The following is a 23,846-nucleotide window of genomic DNA, read 5'->3' on the forward strand; positions in this document are numbered from 1 at the left end:
CTGAAATTTTGGCATGATGACACATTTCTAGTTTTTTTTATAAACTGTAAAGTGCAGTTTGAAGAACAATATGTGTTGAAGTTATCATATATGTTGTCATTATGATGATTATGTTTCCTTACAGCTGTGAAGCCATCATGTTTGAACTCTCAGTTCCGTTGTCAAAGAGGGTCATGTGTTGCTAAGACAAGTGTATGTGACTTTAGTGATGACTGTGGGGATAACAGTGATGAAGCTAGCAGTGTCTGCAGTAAGTTGTTGTCTTAGTTTATGATTGTTTTGGTGATAATAATTCCGTATTCACTCATAACTTATATCTGTTATTTATTTTACATTGTTATCAGAGTTTACATTCAGACCTGCTTAATTCTTTTTTACAATTTAAATAATTATTTATAAGACATTTTCAATTTTCTAAATGAATGTCTTGACTGTACATATGTTTCTTTTCTTGAATATTTAATTTTATTACCTCCACCAAACCAGGGGCTGTTTTCTTGAATATTTACCATCATTATTACCTCCACCAAACAAGGGGCTGGAAAGAACAAAATTGTACCAGTTGTATTTTGCTCAAGATTTTCCTTATTTTAGATAAGGACAAGTATTATTTTGAAAATCAAAATACATATGGAGGGCACAAGAATGCTCAGTAGATCAAGTTTCATGACACCCCCTTGCATTATGACTAAGTTATGACTCAATACATGCAATACCAACAAAGAAACAAATAAAATGAATAGGTTATTTTGATGTTTGTACATTATATATATTTTTATTACTAGATGCATATCCAGCTAGTTGTAACTTTGAGACAAGCCTGTGTGACTGGAGTCAGGATACAACAGATGACTTTGACTGGACAAGAACTGCTGGAAGCACAGTCTCTACTGGTACAGGACCTGTGCGTGACCACACTACAGGACTTAAAACTGGTTAGAGCTATTTCTATTTTCTGTTATGTGATTTTATATTGTTAATTGAAACAGTAATGCTTTGCTGTAAAAATATACTTTTTGTATTAAAGTCTCCCCTATTTCCAAATCAGGACAAGACAGTACACCAACATAACATTAACTCGAAAAGCAATACAAATTTTACTGTTTCCTTTTTAGATTTTACTCATGTAAGTTACTGGTTATGAACTCTTCATAGATTAATCTTATTACACAAATTCCTTGTTAAAACAGTCGCTTTAAAATTGAAAGTTTCTCAATATTCTGAATATAACTGATTCATATCTGTGTGAAAGAAATACTCAAAACTTAAAAATGCACTTTGTTTATTTAAAACGAGTGAAAATTATTAGGATATATCCTTTGTTAGATATGAATTGTAATTTTGATTTCTTTAAGTATATACTTAATAATAAAATTTATTGATTTAATATATTTATTCTGTAGCAAGTTCTTGCAAACTTACATTAAACAAACTTGAGGTTTTTGTACATTTATAGTGTGTTTTGACTCAAACACATTTTTCTCTCTTTTTTTTCTCTCTTATTGAGAAGCATGGACTAACCACTATGCCACCTTTCCTTTTTGAGTTTGATCATGAAGAGATTTAATATGTTTAGGTTATTTAACATTGACCTGTACAATATGGGAATATATTTGGACACAGAAAAACTATATTGGACAAGTCACCAGACAACATGATTTCTTTAGCTGTGATTGATTTGTTAAACTAATTTTTATATAATGAAATTGAATAACATATTATAAATTACAAAGTATAAACTGTTTGTATGATATTTCTGATTAGTGAAATATTTTAAGATGTATTTCATACACTTTTTGCATGTGATAATATAAATTTAAGGGGCCTTATTATGCTATACGAATCAATCGGGGCTTTCCCAGGAGCTTGGCGGATAAAGCCTAGAATATCCCAGCTAGAACCTTCCAGCCTACCACTTGGTGACTGCACAACATTTCGTTACAGTAACAGTTTAACATTGTTCTAAAATTAGATATTTTATTTAACAAAAATATTGTTGATCAATTGTTACAAATGAATCTCCGTTTGCGTATTGAAATAGTCTAGAAATTTTATTTCCAAGTTGTATTGAGTTTTTATTAACTTGAGTATAAAACTTACATTTTTTTCATATTGTACAGAATATTTGTTACTTTGATTTTCATATCTTTGACTTGCAATTTTCATGTAATTTTGCTGTTTTAAATGCTTCCGAAGGATCACTTTTTTTCCAGATACATGTGTTTGTACAATTTTATGATATTTTCCTGATATTTTATTCATTGCAGTAACGTAGATTTATGACAGGTATAAATGGTTGTTTAACATTTATCTCTCATCTAGCTAATATTTCCCCAGCTACATCCATGTAGTAATCACTAGTTGACATTGCAAAAAATGTCCTCAAATTACCAGTATTTGATATAGACTTGACTATGAACTCTTGTAATATACAATTTTTGATTTCAGTTCCGAATGTTCTACCACATGTGGGGTAAGAATATAGGTTCATTGAACGTGTACACAAGAAATGCTGTTTTAGCACCACTCAAACAAAAATGGCAGAAGATAGGTCAAGTTGGTGACTTCTATGAACGTGTAGACATCCAAATGTTTGAATCCCAACCATTCCAGGTAAACATAATTGCTCAATTGATACTCCTATAAAATGCTAAAATTGAAGTACTGTTCTACTGGTATGGTGAATTAAAAATGATAAAAAATTGAATTGTTACCTTTACATTATACAAGTATATGAATTCTGGTCCTCCTTTTTTGTTTAGAATTAAAGTTACAATCTAATTTTTGTTTCTAGTGTTGGTAATACTTCTATTAGGGCCATGTGGATTAACTGTTGTCCATCCATAGTTTTGTCACTCCATCTGTCCATAGACTAACATAACAGTGGAATAAGGATGCATTGATGACTTATATGAACACATTTATAATTTATTATTGTTACAATATGCATTTTGGAAATTCATGTCACTAGAAAAATTCAATCCTGTAAAATAATGTAAATTTTTACTTGTACAGGTTGTTATTGAGGGTGTTATTGGAAATGGTTACCAGAGTGATATTGCTATAGATGATGTTTCTATGACATCAGGATGCAAATACGCAACAGGTTACTCACTTGTATTCTGTACTATAAGTAAACAAACAAAATTCATTTAATATGCGGAATTAGATTTTACTATACCGCTTATCTAAGAAGTTAGCAAAAAGCATTACATTCTTTTACTGTGTAAAACTTGTATGATCATTTTTTCATATCTGAGTTTGTAATAAAGTATTGTTTTGCCACATGATGCAACTGCATAATATCGAGGTAGTATATATTAATGTATAAAGAAAAATTAATTTTTTCTGATTATTCAATGCCCATATTTCAATTGTACTATCTATTTCAGCTCCTTTACCAACTGGTACCCCAGGTCCACCAACCTCCCCAAGCCCATGCCCATCAAGTTTTGCATGCAAGATTGGAGGATGTATCCCTAAGAGTCAAGTGTGTGATTTTGTCTCCCAGTGTGCGGATGGTTCAGATGAGAGCATGTGTGGTACATGTAACTTTGAGAGAGGTCAATGTGGATGGACTGATGTAAGCTCAGGTCGCTATAACTTCCATCTCTTTAATGGATCCTCCCCTGGATCTGGTGGACCAAGGACAGATCATACCACTAATTCAGCATCAGGTTTGTCTATATAATCAATCTCATTATGTTTTATAACTGCACCTTGTTAATGTATCACTTCTTGTATCTCTATATATATTTTATTCATTTGCTAGTTATAAAGATAGCAGATTTGGTCAAAGGGACATAATATGACACAAAGTAAAGATTAAAATCAAACAAGATCAACAGAGTTGTCTTTCTTGGAAAATAACGATAAACCCTAAAAATAGCAATTTGTTACACACATACAAACATGAATATTTAAGGTTTTACACAGAACAGATTATTTTTTTTAATCTCAAGAAGTACATCAAATTTTATATAGAAAAATATGTACTGATACAAACATATTTAATGAAGTTCAAAGAGGAATGTCATTATATTGTTATTTTGGAAAAGATTTATTGATAATTAGATAATTATCATGTAACTTATAACAATGTTTTATATATTTCAATAAAATAAATTCAAAATCCAGCATAATTAAGGTATGTGTAACGAACAGTTTATATCAAAGTTGTATGAAGACTATTATGAAAATACCTCTGAAACTTAACACTCAATCCTCATTGTCAAATGTTTAAAAAAATATTGTGTATTTAAAATCAAAGTGATTAATATATTGCTTATACCCACTTACAAAATAAAATGGCTGTAAAAAAATATTGTAATTCTGCAGGTCATTACATACTTGTGGAGGGATCAACTGGTCAGTTCTACTCTAGAGCTCACATTGAGACACCAGTACTGGGACGTACTGGACCCAGCTGTCAAATTCAGTTCTTCTATCACATGTATGGAATTAATGCAGGTATGCTTACTTGATTAAATTGAAACATACAATGTCAGCAATACTTGATGATAATTCTGAGATTTTTCTTTCTTATATTAAAGTATATGAAGCTGTGTTTAAGCAACTTCTGGCAAAAAGAAATTAACAAAGTCTGTAGTAGATTTGAATGAGTTTATGCAGGATTTATTTTAGTGCCCTTCTGTCAAGAGCTATATGATTATAGAATGATGTACTCTGGGTTGTTCCTGGTACCAAAAAGTTATAAGCAGTAAGTGTAGTTTCTTGCTCAAAGAAACAACATCTTGCCCCTGAAACGGTTTGAACGCACACGGCTAGCAATCCTTAGATTACTAGGCTGATGTGTTGACTAAGGGGCCATGCCACTTGTCAAAGATAATTATTGAAAGCTTTTGAAATGATAGCTATTTATCTATTTTCAACAGGTATATATATGCATAGATATATATGTGTAGAAAAAGTGCTCTAAATGTAGCACCTTAAAACCTATACATAGTTTTAGGACTACTTTCCATAAAAGAATTTTAGTTAGAGATCCCGAAGGATGTCATTCTTTATTTGTCTTGATATAATTTTAATATTTGTTGTATAGTTACTATATATATAAATAAATATTTACCTGCAGGAAATATGCGAGTCCTGGTACAGAATGCAAACAGAACAACAGATAAGACATATATTTGGAGTATGACAGGTAACCAAGGCAACTCATGGAAGAAAGCTGTTGTAGATATAGGACAACTGCCTGCTGGATATAAGGTTAGATTTGTTGTTAAATTTGATATTTTGGATTTGTATAAAACTCATATCTGAAGAAAGAAAACGAAAATTATTCAATGATTTGTTTCAAAATAGTTGCAGTTAATATGTCAAAGTTATAAATGTTAATATACCCAGTGTTCATCACCAAGCCAACAATTGATGGTTATAATACATTATAATACATTCAGCTCTATACAAATATTAAAACATTGAGTTATCAAAACTACTAAGACAGGTATCTGAGTAGCACAACTAAGTTAGTTTAAGGAGACCATAAAATTTTACGGGCAATTGTTACACTTTGATATTTCCCTTACTAAACTGATAATGAAGAGTTGTTTACTGTCAGTAACGTTAACCACTTCTCTAAACAGGGTCAATATCAAAAATATCACTAGCCATATGACAAAGTAAATGGTTGAGTTAACTTAAGGTTTGCAATAAAAGAAAAGAAACGAAATTAAAACAATACAATGGAACATTTGTCTTTCACAGGTACAATTTGAAGCTTTACCTAGCAGGTCAATTTTGTCTGGTGTTCCCCAGTCAGATATGGCATTCGATGATGTCACATTTATTAACTGTGGTGCAACAATTGTTGACAAAAATACAAGTATGTATATTACTTTATAGGTCTTTTAATTACCTGTATAATGAAAGTGTATTTGCAATACTTCAAGTTGTCTTTAAACAATTTAAAAGACTCTGTGAAATTACCAGGCTTTTTATGCCCCCACAATGTGGGAGCATATAGCGTTGCACTTGTCCGTCCGTCCGTCCGTCAATCCGTCAGTCCGTCCGTCCGTACGTCCCGAAATCTTGTGAACGCAACTCCTCTTAAACCGGATGGCAGATTTTGCTTAAACTTACAGGGATGAACAACCTTAATGTGTAGATGGTAGTAAAGGAAGGAATTTTCGCTGCGACCAAATTTAACAGAATTATGGCCCTTTGTTGATTTTTTCACTAGATACTATGTAGAAATTTTGTGAATGCAACTCCTCTTAAACCGGATGGCAGATTTTGCTTAAACTTACAGGGATGAACAACCTTAATTTGTAGATGGTAGTAAAGGAAGGAATTTTTGCTGCGACCAAATTTAACAGAATTATGGCCCTTTGTTAATTTTTTCACTATATACTATGTAGAAATTTTGTGAACGCAACTCCTCTTAAACCGGATGGCAGATTTTGCTTAAATTTACAGGGATGAACAACCCTAATGTGTAGATGGTAGTAAAGGAAGGAATTTTTGCTGCGACCAAATTTAACAGAATTATGGCCCTTTGTTGATTTTTTCACTATATACTATGTAGAAATTTTGTGAACGCAACTCCTCTTAAACCGGATGGCAGATTTTGCTTAAACTTACAGGGATGAACAATCTTAATTTGTAGATGGTAGTAAAGGAAGGAATTTTTGCTGCGACCAAATTTAACAGAATTATGGCCCTTTGTTAATTTTTTCACTATATACTATGTAGAAATTTTGTGAACGCAACTCCTCTTAAACCGGATGGCAGATTTTGCTTAAACTTACAGGGATGAACAACCTTAATGTGTAGATGGTAGTAAAGGAAGGAATTTTTGCTGCGACCAAATTTAACAGAATTATGGCCCTTTGTTGATTTTTTCACTATATACTATGTAGAAATTTTGTGAACGCAACTCCTCTTAAACCGGATGGCAGATTTTGCTTAAACTTACAGGAATGAACAACCTTAAGGTGTAGATAGTAGTAAAGGAAGGAATTTTTGCTGCGACCAAATTTAACAGAATTATGGCCCTTTGTTGATTTTTTCACTATATACTATGTAGAAATTTTGTGAACGCAACTCCTCTTAAACCGGATGGCAGATTTTGCTTAAACTTACAGGAATGAACAACCTTAAGGTGTAGATAGTAGTAAAGGAAGGAATTTTTGCTGCAACCAAATTTTACAGAATTATGGCCCTTTGTTGATTTTTTCACTATATACTATGTAGAAATTTTGTGAATGCAACTCCTCTTAAACCGGATGGCAGATTTTGCTTAAACTTCCAGGGATGAACAACCTTAATGTGTAGATGGTAGTAAAGGAAGGAATTTTTGCTGCGACCAAATTTAACAGAATTATGGACCTTTGTTGATTTTTCGTTTTCAACTTGTGGCACATGTAGTCCAAAAAATATTTGACCTAGAGTCATAAGATTGATAGAACAGTGGCGTGTGGGGGCATCCGTGTCCTATGGACACATTTCTAGTTTAGTTAAGAATTTGATATGTAATATTTCTATGTTGTTGTTGTTGACTAAAAGGACTAGCTTTATAACTACCTTATGGAGAGGCTCCCCACTTTAAAGTAAATTTATTGATAACTTGTCATTATTTAAGGGGATGGGAGCTATGGACTATTGACATTATGGCTATACATGTATATGACATATTTGTTTATATTTTACAATGTCTTCTTTTGTTCTTTTTAAAGCTGTCAACTGCACCTTTGAGAATGGATTCTGTAATTTCCGTCAAGTTACCACTGATGATTTTGATTGGACATGGACCAATACAAGCACACCAACAGTTGGTACTGGTCCAGATAGAGACCACACAACAGGAATGGGTATTTGCATTTCTTGTATTTCTCCCATTATATCATAACAGTAAAATGATACAGAAATTAGAAGATATAAACCCAAATTCAGCGTATTTTCTTGTCTGAATTTGTTATATTAAGGAATTTTGGAGCAGTCCAGTGTTTGTTTCTGGAATTTTAACTTCAAAACACTCAAATTGATTAGTCAACAGTATATAGTTTGGTCAGGTTGGTTGAATAGGCTTAAAAAGGTAAGCTATAAACCAGTGGCACAGACAGTCCCTTATTGCCAAGTTAGCATGATCATCATTTAATTTATTTTAATTTTTGGAACTTAACTGTCAATCTATATTGTTAGGCAATTGCTTTATAATAAAAAGTTACTTATATTGAAGAATATATTAAAATCTTTAGATAAATTTGTCATTTTCCACCACTTCAAATTCCTAATAAAACCTAAGTAATGACATGGTCAGAAGCATTCAGGGATCATGCTGTTTTTTTTTTATTTATTTGTTCTTTTTATTTTTTCAAATATAAGTTAAATTCTGCCATTTTTGGATGTTTGTACTAGCTATATGAAGAATTGAATTGTTGTCCCTTTTGTTTTAATATACAAGACTATCAATTTTTCATATAGGAGCTTATATCTATATGGAAACTTCATCTCCACGTCATATTGGTGAAAGAGCAGTAATAACCTCTGGTATTCAAGCAGCCACTCTCCCTGGTGGCCAGTGTTTATCTTTCTGGTACCACATGTTTGGTGCCCATGTCAGTACACTGAATGTATATCTGAAGACCCAAGGAGGGAACAAGACAATGATATGGTCAAGGTCAAGGACACAAGGAAATGTTTGGAGGCATGGACTTAGAAATATTAAAAGCCTGGTACCATATGAGATTCTGTTTGAAGGAATTGTAGGATTTAGTTGGCAAGGAGATATTGCACTGGATGATATCTCGTTAATACAAGAACAATGTCCACCATCTCGTAAGTTGTGAACACATTTTTGTTTATTTTCTCTTTTAAAAATGATTAAGAAATGTTTGTACGGAAAAAAAAAGATATTAATAAATTTTGGATCACTTGTATCAAGATTCCTTTATTGATTGCTACTGGCATGTTTATGTTTGGGCTAGAACAGCATTTAGACAATTTGTTAAGGGACCAGTGTCTTGAAAACATAGATAGGATTGTTAGTAAAATGAGAAATTGTTATATTTCAGCAATTTGTGATTTTGAGGCAGACTTATGCGACTGGATACAGGATACAAATGACCAGTTTGATTGGTTACGTCGAAGGAATGGTACTGATTCCAAGAATACAGGACCATCTGTAGATCATACCACATCCAGTCCATACGGTTACATTTACAAATTATTTATTACTTCTTTGTTTACTTTATTATGAATTATTCAAATTATTTAAATTTCTGTGGCAATAAAGTTGTTTACTCTTATTTTCTGCTCAATTGGAACTTTAAATTCTTTGATGCAAGTTAGCTACTAGCTTGCATGAAAGTTATTGTTCTACCCATATGTACCTGTACTTGAAATTTACTTGCACACGATGCAACATTTTAGATGTGTTGTCACTCTCTAATAATCTTTTCTAATCATAAAACTAAAAAAGGCCATAAGACATAAGCAGTAGCATTGTTTCTAAATCTTATCCATGTAAAATAATAGGAACAAGGCAAATAAGTTTATAAAGTTGAATATTTTAACTCTGTAGGTTTCTTCCTGTACATTGAGTCCTCATCTCCAAGGAGGATGTATGATCTTGCCAGGATAACAACCCCACAGTTCTCTAATAGCCAGGGATCTTCCTGTTTCACCTTCTGGTATCACATGTATGGAACAAATGTTGGCAACCTCACGGTGTATTTACAAGATGGCCCCCAGAAAAAGATGGTGTTCCAACGAAAAAGTAGTCAAGTGAACCTGTGGTTATACTCAGCTCTTACTTTGAGACCAATCAGCTCAAAATTTCAGGTGAGACAAAAAAAGTTTGAATCTTTTGCTAGTGTTTTATGGACATTGAAATATAAGAAAGATCTAGGCTTTCAATTCTGACTTCATTACAGATATTGTACAGGGCGTATTTGATATGAAAAATATAAATCTAATTGGCTTATAACCATCAAGAGTTATAATTTCATAAAAGTCTTGTTTGGAAAAACTGTTAAATGGTTAAAGTGACATTATGCCCATCCAAAGCTGTATATTGAGTGAACTCAAAATAAGTTTACATTTTGCCATGATTCCTTTCACTTTTATAATTTACTTCACATGAAGAATAATTAACTCATGTGGCTCCTGGAAATATCCATCCAAATTTTCCTGTAAGGTTAGATATATAAAAAGAGGGGGGGGGGGCAGTCTTTTTATTTTTTAGGCATTTATATTTTAATCTGAACATTATTTCCCATTTCCATATCACTTGTTGGTCAATCCCATTATAACAGTCAATCTTTTGAAATATAAAGTCAAATCAGCTCAACTTGACAATGAATAAAAATGAACATAATGTCACTGTAACTATTTTTAGCTGGACAATACAATGAAAAGTAGTGATTTCCTAGTCTCAGTCGAGTGTCTGCATAACACTGATAAAGCTTTATGTTTAATTTCATGTGCAACATCATATCTCATTAACCATTAAAGATATTTGCTGGAAAATTCACACATATCTTTGAGATCAAGTTAAACCCCAGTCACACTAGAGCTTACGATTACTTGCGACCACCAGCGACTTGTAAAACTGACGATCATCAGCAATTGTCTGCGACCAAAACCATTTTTGCACAGATAAATTTACTTTTGCTAGTATCGTAAGACAAGTCATCATTGACAATCGCACGACAGGTCATAAGAAAACATACGATGGTCTCAAGATTGCCTGGGATTACTTACGACTTCCCGTGACATAACATGCGATCATCTACAAATTGTCGTACGACCATCACACGATAACTAAAGACTACTTAAGATTATCAGTGACTAGTGGCAATTTGTAAAGACTGTCGTAAGATTGTCACACTTCCGAACGACCATCGTGCGACAGCCTTAAGACCTTATAAGATCACTAGCCACCTGTTTGATCACAAGGAGGTTTTTGTGCAAGCTCAAAAACCTCTCTACGACTGAAATTGGTCGTGGGACCTAAATAAGATAACCTGCGACTGTCAAAGATCACCGATGACCGTCGTAAGACGTTTAAAAGATTGTCCGCGACCAGAGGTCACTGGTGATCGTGAACTAGTCTTCACTGGTCGTAAGCTCTAATGTGACTGGGGCTTTAGGGGTTATTTTCCAAGGCCCATAATTCTAGTAAAGATTTTGATGGAATCCTGTCCCCTTGTGAACTTTGATAATTCCTGGTTACAGTTTTGCATGCAACATCAATCTTTAGAGATATTGAAGATGTTCATTTGAATCTAAATCAAGTTTTTGTATTGATAATTTGAGGTTAAATTCCATGGCCATAGTTCTTACATGCATTTGAGTGAGTTATAGCCCTTTGTGAACTTAAAACCACATGGTTAAAGTTTTGCATACAACTCTGAAGATATTCTCATGCTCTCTGGGTCATAATTGGAGTTCAATATCTAAGGTTCATAACTTTGCCATAGAATTTGACAGATTTATGACCCTTTATGAACTTAAATAAGTTCTGGTGAAACCTTAAACTAGAAAACTACTGATGTTATTTACCTGAAACCTAATTAATGTATTCCAAATTTGTTATAATTGAAACTCAGTTATATGATTTGATAGGTGTTCCATGTTTTGCAGTATTTTATCTTTTTTTAGCTAATATTCGAGGGCACAGTTGGAAATGGTTACCAGGGTGATATTGCTATTGATGATGTTCAGGTACTTCCTGGAGAGTGCCCACCCATCGGAAATTGTAACTTTGAAATTGACACATGCGGATGGACTAACACAAATGCTGACAATTTTGATTGGTTAAGAAGTGCAGGCTCCACACTAACAGGTGGTACTGGCCCTTCTGTTGACCACACAACAAATTCAGATACAGGTAATGATAGGTTTTACTGTTGGCAATTGATATGATTGTGTAATTTGTATGACATACTTATCTTTTAGTTTTAATTATAGATTATTAAATAATTTTTTTGTTCCCTACTGCATAAATGTACATGCATATTTAATGAATGGAATGCATTGTCAGTATTATAGGCTTTTACTGTTTATTAACCAGGTTTTCAATTTTGAAAATCCTGGTTATTAGATTGGGGTATGGCGGGCGGATGGGCGGCTGGGCGGATGGGCGGGCAGGCGTCAAACGAAATTGTGTCCGCTCTGTAACTCTTCAACCCTTTGAAGAATTTTGATGAAACTTCAGACAAATGTTTACCACATCAAGATGACGTGCAGAACGCATGTTCCGCATGGCTGGCTCCAAGGTCAAGGTCACAGTGACATTAACATTGAAAATCCTGTCCGCTCTGTAACTCTTCAACCCTTTGAAGAATTTTGATGAAACTTCAGACAAATGTTTACCACATCAAGATGACGTGCAGAACGCATGTTCCGCATGGCTGGCTCCAAGGTCAAGGTCACAGTGACATTAACATTGAAAATCCTGTTTACATGATTTTAACTTCTAATTTCTTCTGTGCGCAACTCCTTCTACATTTCTCAACGGATTTTGACCAAACTTTCACAGAAGCTTTGTCATCAAGTGCCCTGGCGCATATTGTCGGGGTTTTGCGATTGGATAATATTTGACCTAATTATGGCCCTTTGTTTTTTTTCCTCATATAGAATATATAGTGTACAATTTCTTTTTTGCGCAACTCCTCCTACATTTCTCAACGGATTTTGACCAAACTTTCACAGAAGCTTTGTCATCAAGTGCCCTGGTGCATATTATGGGGGTTTTGCAATTGGATAATATTTGACCTAATTATGGCCCTTTGTTTTTTTTCTGATATAGAATATACAGTGAACAATTTCTTCTGTGCGCAACTCCTCCTACATTTCTCAATGGATTTTGACCAAACTTTCACAGAAGCTTTGTCATCAAGTGCCCTGGGGCGCATTGTCGGGGTTTTGCGATTGGATAATATTTGACCTAATTATGGCCCTTTGTTTTTTTTTCCTTATACAGAACATATAGTGAACAATTTCTACTGTGCGCAACTTCTGCTACATTTCTCAATGGATTTTGACCAAACTTTCACAGAAGCTTTGTTATCAAGTACCCTGGTGCATATTGTTGGGGTTTTGTGATTGGATAATATTTGACCTAATTATGGCCGTTTGTTTTTTTCCTTATACAGAATTATCACTATAATATAGTGAACAAATTCTTCTGTGTTAAACTCATCATACATTTCTCAATGAATTTTGTTCAAACTTTCACAGAAGCTTTGTCATCAAGTTCCCTGGCGCATATTGTCGGGGTTTTGTGATTGGATTATTTTTGACCTCATTATGGCCCTTTGTTTTTTTTCCTTATTATACAGAATATATAGTGAACACTTCTGTGGCAATTCCTCCTACATTATTCATGTTTTACATCGCACATTATAAGTTACATAGTTTGTTGCTTGTATTTGTATTTCAAATACAACGTATTCATTTAATGGTGATAATTGAAAACCTGGGTTCATGGCATTGCCATGTTTCTTGTTTTTTAATTGAATACAAATTTACGAGTATTGGGAGGCAGGGTTGGTATCTTGCATTTACCACTTCTGTCCATTAAGTGGCTCTTTAGAAGTAAACATACAATTTCTTACTCTTTTTTTCATGTTCTCTATTTTGTTACCAATTTTGTGAATCAATTGATAAATGACTAAAAATTTATATTTTTTGATGATCCACATTATAGTGTATTCATAGTAATATAAAAACATGGAATGTATAATACAAAAAATAATAAATATGTTTTAAAAAAATAATGGTAACGATCTGATTATTGTTTGTTGTACAGGATTCTATATGTTTATATCTGCTCTTGGAAGAAATGCTGGACAGAGGGCATGGTTCTATAGTCAATACTTCCTAAAGACAAAAGCAACCTGCATGTCATTCTGGTACTTCATGTATGGACAAGGTAACAATTTTGATTTTTAATGTATTTCAGTTTTAGTCAAAATAAGTAATTATTTTAGAGAGGATTAGGCAATGAAATGTTCTCTTAGTTACAATTATTTGTAGTTAAAGGTCCCTATAATTACTATTAGTCTTTAATGCAAGAATCCTTTCTGTTTTAATTGAGTGTAACCTTGGTTATTGGTCAAGAAGCTCAAGAACGCTTGGTCCAAGTGCTTTTGGGATGAAAATTTATGCTTTTGAATAACATTATGCTTACATTTATGTATATTCAACATGACTTTTATGTTTATTTTAAGATGTTGGAACATTGAGACTGTATCAACCAACAAAAAATATCACATCTCTTCTCTGGTCAGTGTCAGGTAACCAAGGCAGTAGTTGGAGAAATGTTCAGATTAATATAACTAGCAACATTACCTGGCAGGTAAAAAGATACATGTACTTATGTTTCTGAGTGAATATCTTTACAGTTTACTTTTAGACTGGAGCCCAGAATTGTACTATAACTTTGTTTATATGATGTTTTTCTTTTGTTTTTGTTGTTGTTCTTCTTCTTTGGGGTGGGGGTCTTTTTGGTTAATGAAAAGGGATCTAAGAGAATTATATTTTTTTACTTATAACAATGCAATGAAACATGATGATGTTAAAAATACTATTTGTCTCTCACATTTATGGTTACTAATTGGGAGAGCATTAGATTATGAATAATAATCATATTGGTCACTGGTATTATCCACAAAAATTTCTATTTGACAATTGATTTAGGACATTGAATCTTATAGTTATGAGAGATAAATAACTATAAGATTCAATGTCCTAAATCAAAGCATGTTTTATATTTTTGTTTTACATTTTTTTATTGTTTGATATTGTTTTATTTAGGTAGCATTTTTTGTTGTTGTTTTATATAGGTAACATTTGATGGACAAATTGGTAAAGGTATTCAAGGAGATATTGCTATTGATGACATTATTTTCACACCTGGCATATGTACTGGAGTGATACCAACATTCCCATCACCTACATTCAGTACTCTACCAACACCCACATACCGTAAGTCATCTTAGATAGAATGCTTTATTTTACCTTCATTGAGCATGCAATATTTTCTGAATAAATTCAGAATATATTCAATGTTCAGGGCCAGCAATATATCTAATTTTGTCTCACTTGTCTGTTTTTATCTGAAGCATTTTTTAACTTGTAGGTGTGATAAGGTTATTATTTCCCTGGCCAATTTTAAGCCATTTGACCTAGTGCAGAGATGGAGAGAAAGTTCTTATTCTGCTCCTTTTGCAGGGATTTTGTAGTCAAGGTGACAGGTGCATTCACCCAATTTTTATTCTATGCTGATAATGGTTAGGCTAGTGCTTGGGGGTGAAACTGCTATCAACAAAAACTTAGTTTAATGAAATGATCACCTTTATATTATTTGTTTACACAGCTTGCGAATCTCTTTCAGATTTTTAGATGATACAGGAATCTTAAGGAATTACATAAATCTTCTGTATTCTATCTTTTAAGGGTTTTATTGATATTTTTAGCACCTTCACCATATGATTGTACATTTGAGAATCAGCAACAACCAATATGTAGTTGGACTCAGGACACCTCTGACCAGTTCAACTGGACACCAAAAGTGGGCAGTACTGGTTCACTCAACACAGGACCAACTTTTGATCATACATTACAAAATAGAAATGGTAAGAAAGTCAGTTATCACTTTGAATGACAAGAATGTCAATCATTTAATGGGATTAAAATTTGAATTCTATTATGAAGGCAAGTCAAAGGCAGTTCAGATTGTGGATAAATTAGTTACTATAATTTTGTTTTATTGAAAGATTGTTTTATATGAGTGGCATTAAGTAGGATCTTTAAATTATCTCAGTAAAGTTGATATCAAAGGATAGATTATGATTCTTTTTATGTGTTTTAGTATCATGATTCCTGAGCAAGATAACATGTACAAAAACAATCTTTTAAGGGTTTCTATAAATTACTTCCATGTAATGTTTTGGGCTGATTTATTTTGTTTCTCTAATTAATTTGGAGATTAATGGTGAAAATATACTTAAATATAGTTTTTAAGTTGCTTCAGAAAGTCTTAATCACTTTAGTTGATGCATGTTGCAGACAAGATCATATCTTCTTAATATCTTCTTTTTGTTTAAACCAGGTCACTATATCTATATTGAGGCTTCGCGTCGTAGACCAAATGATACAGCAAGAATCATCAGTTCATCTATCAGTGTAGGTACTGGTGGAAAATGCTTGAAGTTCTGGTACCATATGTATGGATCTGATGTTTATATGCTCAATGTATATGCCAGACAAGGTAGGATTCTTTCAAGGACTTTTCTTCTCATGTACTTTACAAATAGCTTGGATAAAGACATTATCAGGATATTATAGAACATTAATGAATGCAACACTTATTACAGTATTTTCCTGACTGTAATAGTCAATGTTAAAACATGACATCAATAGTCATAAAAAAAGTAAGGATAAGTTTGAACAACCTAGCATGTTGGATTTATTATAGTGAGTGAAACATGGCTGTCAAGGCTTTCTTGTTTTCTCTATGCTTTTGCTTTTTCTATAATAATATTTATTCAACTTCTTTGTTTTCTTTTTTTTTTTGTTCCTTTTAGCATATATTTCCTTCTTGAATGCCATGCACATGGAGATATACACAATAACTTACTGATTTAATAAGTAGTACTAACTTACTTAATTGTTGAGCAATTATAGTATTAGGCAAGGTATGACCAGTTCACCAAACACACTGTCATTTGTTTTGTGCAGTTTATGTATTAGATCACTTGAACATAAATATACGTGTACATTATTGTAAACTGCATAACTTCATAATATAATAGTGCATTAAAGTGAGTTCAAAAGAGGAACAATGATAACATTTTTAAGAGAACAGATTATTAAAATGCATGATTTTGGATATTTGCTGTAGGAACTGCATTAGGAGCACCACTTTGGACAAAAACTGGAACTCAAGGAAACAAGTGGATATTTACAGATGTATATATCACTCCACAAACACTGTCCCCACCACAGACAAACACTGTCAATGTCAATGTAAGCATTTTCTATAACATGTAATAAATATCCTCTTAATGTTTTTTTTTTATAGAAGTAAAATATCAAATTTTATTATATACTTATAAATGAAATATCGAGAAATATTGATGAAATAAAATGCGTATTTTAATTTTCCATATTTTCAATGTAAAAAAAAATATTTTTCACTGCAGTGAAACATATTTTCTGTATTTTCACTGGTGCCTAACTGGACTACATATTCTTCTTAATTCAGCCAATAAACAAAATTTAAGGGGAAAACTGTCATGTTAGAAAAAGAAAACTGTATATAATTAACCGAAAATTCAAGTTTTTTTCTTTAAAGACAGGATTTATTTTCATGTTGTGGTATCAAAATTATCATATTTCACTTGTGGCTCATGAAAGATTTATTTTCATACCACGTAATGAAAATAAATCCTGTATTTATAGATAAAACTTGAATATCCTCTATTTTATTTAAGATATGAGGCATTTACAGTGTGTATTTAATTGATATGCATAATGTTTTACAGTTTGTGATAGAGGGAGTTGTTGGAAAGAGTTATAAAGGAGATATTGCTATTGATGATGTATCAGTTAATGATGGTACATGCCCACCCACAGGTAAATATATATTTATTATATTACAATTATTCTATCTTTTGATTTTTCTTGACAATATTCAGAAAGTTTAACAAAAAAGATGATGTTTTAATGTTTGTAGTGAACTAGGGTGTTGTTATTTTTTTGTCATAATATACCTTTTTGATTTGATCCGTGCTAAATAACATATAAAGGACAATATATGTAAAAATTTTGGATTCATGAAATTATGTTGTGCAATTCAAATAATTTAATTTGGCAAAAATGTGCGTTAACTTATTATATTATATCAAAAGAAATGTGAAATGTAAGGACATTTTTGGTCATTAAATTAAGATAATTATATTTTGTACAATATTTTTAAACATTTCAGTGTCTGTGCAATATTTTTTGTGTACCTCAAAGTCCTTCTGTTTGAAAGACCATGTGCCAGTATGCTAAGTGATAGAATTTAATTTATGATAGTTATTTTAGGGCTGGTCTATAGCCAAGTGATTAAGTTGGTTGACTTAAAAACACTTACTGCTGTCTGCTGTAGGTTCGATGTCTGACAGACACTTTGGATTCTAACATGTTAGGAAGCTTTTCACCTAACTTAGGAAATGTCGATGGTTCTACTCATGTGCCCATTTATACCTGGAGGAATGCATGGAAGGTATTCCTCCACTTGTAAAGCTGGAAAGTTGCAAAATGACATATAATGTGTTGGTACAATGTAAAACCCAACAATGTCAACACTGATAGATAATTGTAATTTTTCACAAACTTTATAAAATATGTTGTTTATACATTACAACAGATGACTGTGATTTTGAATCGAAAACAATATGTGGATATACACAGGATACACAGGACAACTTTGACTGGACAAGAAGTTTTGGTGCCACTGCAAGTGCAGGAACAGGACCTGCTGTAGATCATACTTATGGCACAAAAACAGGTGAGTGTAACAAAACCAGTAAACCAATCTTAAATATATGACATGTATATATTGAGTCTGAGAATATGCCGGGCCTCCAGGACTGAGCTGTAATGGCGGCTGACTTCAACATTTTTGCCCCACAGCTTTGTGAGTTCAAATCTTGTTGGTAAATTCTTTCATGTGAGAAATTGAGCCAGCAAGCTTATTGAAATTCAGTTGTTGTATTCGGGTGCCAGATAGTGCCTAAATAAATGCATTATGGGGACCTGAGGTCTTCCTCCACCCATATTACCTTTACAATAGTGATATGATTTGAATCCAAGTCAAAAGTATTTCATATGAAAATTACAAGGTCAGTGATGTAGCAAATTTTTTTTTTTTTTTTTTTTTTTTTTTTTTTTATTTCCCTCGTCATGGGTATGTGGGGGTCGAGGGCATCCCCCTCCATACCTTACAAAGATTTTATTTATCATATTATATATACACATGTATCAAATATTTGTTGATTTAGTAACAGTTATTGATTATTGTCATTGAGTATTAATCACAACTTCACATTTCCACAATAATATATACAAATGTACATACACAAAAATAATATACAAACAAAATCACAAGGGAAATAAAAGAAGAGAAAAAAGGAAAGGTAGCTCATAGATTGAACAGAGAAAACATTATGTTGTTGTTTCTTATACTCAAACTTTTAACAAAAAGCAATGGCTGTATATTAATAAATTATAAATTTACATTACTCTAAAAAGAATTAAATGATTTTTTGAACAATTGTTCCAATTCATTATGTTATCTTTTGTATTTGTTGCACATGCATCAATAATTGAAGAGGCTAATTTAAAACTTCTAATTAATCCATCTATATTTGGTAAAATATTTTTTCTCCTACATTAAATAAACATATTTTCTTTTATCTCTAGACATAGGATATTGTACTTTGACTGGCTCTTTTTTGTATAACCTAATATAAAAGTTTTACAATCAATATCAAATAAAGCATCATGATTCCTAACAATTTTAATAATTTCTGTAATCAATATTTTGACAAATGAGCATTCCCAAAATAGGTGTAACAATGTTTCATGTTCTGATTTACAAAAAGTACACATACTTGTAACAGATAAATTCATTTTCAAAAGAAGATAATTAGTAGCTAATATTCTATGTGTTAGTCTTGTCTGAAACCATTGCAAGTAAGAATCATTGGTAATGTCAAAAACCCAACTATGTATTTTATTCCAGTCAGATTGACTTAATTGAAAGCAAGTGTTCCATTTAGTCTGACAAGTTGGAATATCATCATTTTTTATGTATATATATTGTACGTGTCTGATGTACCTTTAACACAAAGTAGTATAGGCTTTAAATAACAACATATAATGGGAGAATAGGAAGCAATTTCATAATTTTCACATAACTTTAAACTTAATACACTTTTGTATTTCTTGACAGCACTTGTAATTAATTCATAGTAAATGAAGTTTACTTTAATGCCTAATCTTGCTTCCAATTCATTCCTTTCAAGGAAAATACCATTCACATTCATAATATCTTTGATAAACCTTATACCTTTATCATACCATGTTTATTAAAAATAGGTTTTCTATCCATCAAAATATATTGGTTATAGAACAGAGGCATTTCTAACAACATTTTCCATAGAAATAATCGGTGTTTTTTCTACAAATTCTACATAAGCACCTAAAACATCTTTCCAAAATGAAATTTTTTCAAAATATTAAATATATATGCTGTATATAACTTTCCACAATTAAATAGCTTCCTAATATCTAAAAAGTTTTCTAAAATAGTGTAACATTTATCACATTCAGATGATACAATTCTTCTTAACCATGAAAGTTTTAAACTTTTCATGTAAGCACATACATCAATCATTTTTAGACCACCATTTACATATTCTTTCACCAATACAGAAGATTTAATCTTTGGTGTAACCTTGCCACACAAAATCATAAAACATATTACTTATTTCCTTTAACATCTGAGAATTTGGATTTGGAAGTGATATAAAACAAGTTAGTTAATAAAGGAAGTAACAGTGACTTTACAACAGTTATTCTACCAATAGGTGTTAAAGCCCTTCTTTTCCAACACTGGATATATTTTTTGATATTTTCAATTTTTGCAGTATAATTCAAAGTTATCATTTTTTTCTAAATCAACGTGAAAGTTGATACCAAGTAATCTAAATGATGTACTACCCCAAATTAATTTCCACCTAGTTTTTATTGATCTAGTGCTATATTTTAAAGAGCCAATCCATATAACATGTGTTTTTTCAAAATTAACTCTTAATCCAGAAATAATAGAAAATTCATGTAAAATATCAAGCGTACAATTTAAAGACTGATCAGATCCATCTAACAATAAAGAGGTATCATCAGCATACTGTGAAATCTTATACTCTGTTCCGTTGATATGTATACCTTTTATATTTTTATTAGTTCTTATTTTGATGGCTAATATTTCGGCACATAAGATAAAAATATAAGGACTGATTGGGTCTCCTTGACGGCAAACACGCCCTATTTTAAAAAAGTTAGACAAAAATCCATTCATTTGAACAGCAGTTTCAGTATTTGTATAAAAAAGAGATATCCATTTTCTAAACATTGGGCCAAAATTAAAGAATTCAAAAGTCTTATTTATAAAATCAAAAGAAAGTGTATCAAATGCTTTTTCAAAGTCAATCATTACTAATAGTCCTGGCATTCTTTTTTCTTCTAAATAATTCATTATATCGTAGACTAATCGTATATTCTCTCCGATAAATCTTCCTTTTAGAAATCCTGTTTGGTCTGTATCTATCAAACAATTTAAAACTGACTTAAGTCTTTTGTAGCAAAGTTTTAATGCAAACTCACTTGATGTGTTTAGGGGTTTTGAAATTTTTTATTGAATTTATAAGTTAGTTGTTGTATTTATATATATTTAGAATGTCGAAATAAATAAATTCATTGAATATAAAAAATTTTGCAACCCTTAGGTTACTACATGTATATTGAAACATCTGCACCAAGGCGTCAAGGAGATAAAGCTAGACTGATTAGCCCAACATACCAACCTACAACTGGACGGTGCATGACTTTCTTCTACCATATGCACGGTAAAGGAATGGGCACATTGAATGTATACATGAAACAAGAAAGAAGACTAAGTGCTGCAATGTGGACAGCATCTGGAGACAAAGGATTCCAGTGGAATGCTGCACAAATTACCCTGTCTAGCAACACACCTTTCCAGGTAACAACATGGGACAAGACCAATATTCACATCTATGGGCATAAATAGAACAGGGCTGGCTGGGGTGGGGAGGTGGTGGTATAGGACTAGCTAACATGTGGGTTGTAGAAATGCAGTTTTTTTTTTAAATCTGAGGTTTAAAAGGTTATCATTTTATTTGACTCTGTAATGCTTTTCATCATAGCTTTTTGATGATTTCACACCCATATTCTTTATTTATCTTTTTATATGCCCAAAAGGGCATATTATGTTATACCCCCTGGCGTCTGTCTGTCTGTCAGTCCGTCCGTTAGCAATTTGGTTTCCGGAGCATAAGTTAAGTTCCATTTGGCCCACAATATTCAAACTTCATAGGATGATTGTCTATATTGGGTAGAAGACCCCTATTGATTTTTGGGTCAAAAGGTCAAGTTCACTATTACCTTAAAACTGAAAACAGTTTCCGGAGCATAACTTAAGTTTCATTTTGCCAACAATATTCAAACTTCTTAGGATGAATGTACATATTGGGTAGAGGACCCCTATTGATTTTGGGGTCATAACGTCAAAGGTCAAGGCCACTATTACCTTAAAACTGAAGACAGTTTCCGCTCAATAACTTAAGTATTAATCAAGCTACAGCTGTAAAATTTTAAAGGATCAATAGCTAATTCCCATGTCTTATAAATGCTTCATCCTTACTAAAAAAAACAAAACAAAAAAAAACAGTTTCCGGCATATAATGCTCCGCCTAGCGGTGCTCTTGTTTTCTTTTCAGTCATTTAATATATTTTAGATATTTAAGAGGTCATTTCACTTTAAATATAAATGCAACAACCATACATTGCCGCCTTTGAAAAGAATTATTAGTTAAACACTTTTTAATGGACTGTTATTTTCATTTGACTTTTTGAAAATAACATGCCAATCAAATAAGTTTTTTGCCCAGGGAAGAGATGTACAACCAGGTGACAGCATTTAAATGTTTTGAAAAGGGTGTACTCTACAGCCAGTAATGCACTAAACTGAAAAGCCCCAGGAGGTCTGCAGCCTTGAAGACTGACCCGGAATACGCAACTGCAATTCACACTTTTCTTTAACTAACCTTTCCCTTATTGTAAAGATAAAATACATGTAATTTTACATTAAACATTTGTCTATCTTGATGTTTGTAAGTCATTGCTCAAATAATGTTAAAACAACACATAAATCAAGAGCATTATACACCAGCTTATTGAATATTTGTACCATAAGACGTTGATGAGTATGCAAAAAAATAATAGAATAAGACTGTATTTTTGATCTTTGAAAATGGCTAAGAATAAGACTGTATTTTTGATCATTGAAAATGGCTATTTCATATTACTACAACAGCAGTTGTAGATCTGAACTCTGATCTGCATGGCAATTTTTATGCTGTACAAAGATTTATTTGAATTTGATAAGGCCTTATATTGCTACTTGATCTGAAAATAGTCTATTGATTTGATATTTGTTTTCAATTCCTTATAGGTCGTGTTTGAAGGTATCAGAGGCACTTCAATAACAGGGGACATTGCAATTGATGACTTGTTGATCCAAGACGGCACGTGCAAACAACCAGGATACTGTGATTTTGAAACAGACTTTTGCACATGGTCGAATATGAAGAATGCTGATGATTTTGACTTTGTTCGTTTTAAAGGATCAACAAGTAGTGCATCTACTGGTCCTTCATCAGATCATACACTTGGGACATCTCAAGGTAAAGAAAGATAATAATTGTGAAAACAAATTTGTGTGTTAAAATTATAACTCATGTTTATAATTCAGAAAATGCTTGTTTGAGGTCTTTTAGAGAACTTTTGTTGTACTGCAAATATATAGTGTTTTAATACCATTATATGCATTTGTGAATTGATTTTTAAAGACTTGTAAAATTGAAAGATAATGCAGGAGCCCAGTCTGAACTGAATGCTTTCAAGCGAAAGAAATGTTATTTCAATGCATAAACTTGACGTATACATAGTAAAGAAAGACAAAAAAGGGTAGCTGTAACTTAAATTTTGCATGAAATGGACTGTGTTATAAGTAAATTAAATGC

The 23,846-nt window shown here is 32.2% G+C and overlaps 1 protein-coding gene across 1 annotated transcript in view; it reads left to right on the forward strand.

Moving 5' to 3' along the window:
• Positions 1-23,846, forward strand: part of LOC132717438 (MAM and LDL-receptor class A domain-containing protein 2-like) — a 149,806-nt gene that overhangs the window by 97,521 nt on the left and 28,439 nt on the right. Inside the window, 24 exon segments of the mRNA XM_060700908.1 lie at positions 125-250; positions 786-935; positions 1,116-1,126; positions 2,449-2,613; positions 3,016-3,106; positions 3,393-3,677; positions 4,339-4,470; positions 5,096-5,229; positions 5,728-5,845; positions 7,698-7,832; positions 8,446-8,799; positions 9,036-9,173; positions 9,545-9,804; positions 11,626-11,854; positions 13,778-13,900; positions 14,199-14,326; positions 14,814-14,955; positions 15,447-15,605; positions 16,082-16,240; positions 16,874-16,998; positions 17,517-17,607; positions 18,386-18,526; positions 21,528-21,784; positions 23,276-23,507. Of these exon segments, the coding sequence (XP_060556891.1) occupies positions 125-250; positions 786-935; positions 1,116-1,126; positions 2,449-2,613; positions 3,016-3,106; positions 3,393-3,677; positions 4,339-4,470; positions 5,096-5,229; positions 5,728-5,845; positions 7,698-7,832; positions 8,446-8,799; positions 9,036-9,173; positions 9,545-9,804; positions 11,626-11,854; positions 13,778-13,900; positions 14,199-14,326; positions 14,814-14,955; positions 15,447-15,605; positions 16,082-16,240; positions 16,874-16,998; positions 17,517-17,607; positions 18,386-18,526; positions 21,528-21,784; positions 23,276-23,507 (3,885 nt within the window).

This window comes from Ruditapes philippinarum, unplaced genomic scaffold (assembly GCF_026571515.1).
Source record: "Ruditapes philippinarum isolate M1 unplaced genomic scaffold, ASM2657151v2 ctg1642_1_1_1_1, whole genome shotgun sequence".
Lineage (NCBI taxonomy): Eukaryota > Metazoa > Mollusca > Bivalvia > Venerida > Veneridae > Ruditapes > Ruditapes philippinarum.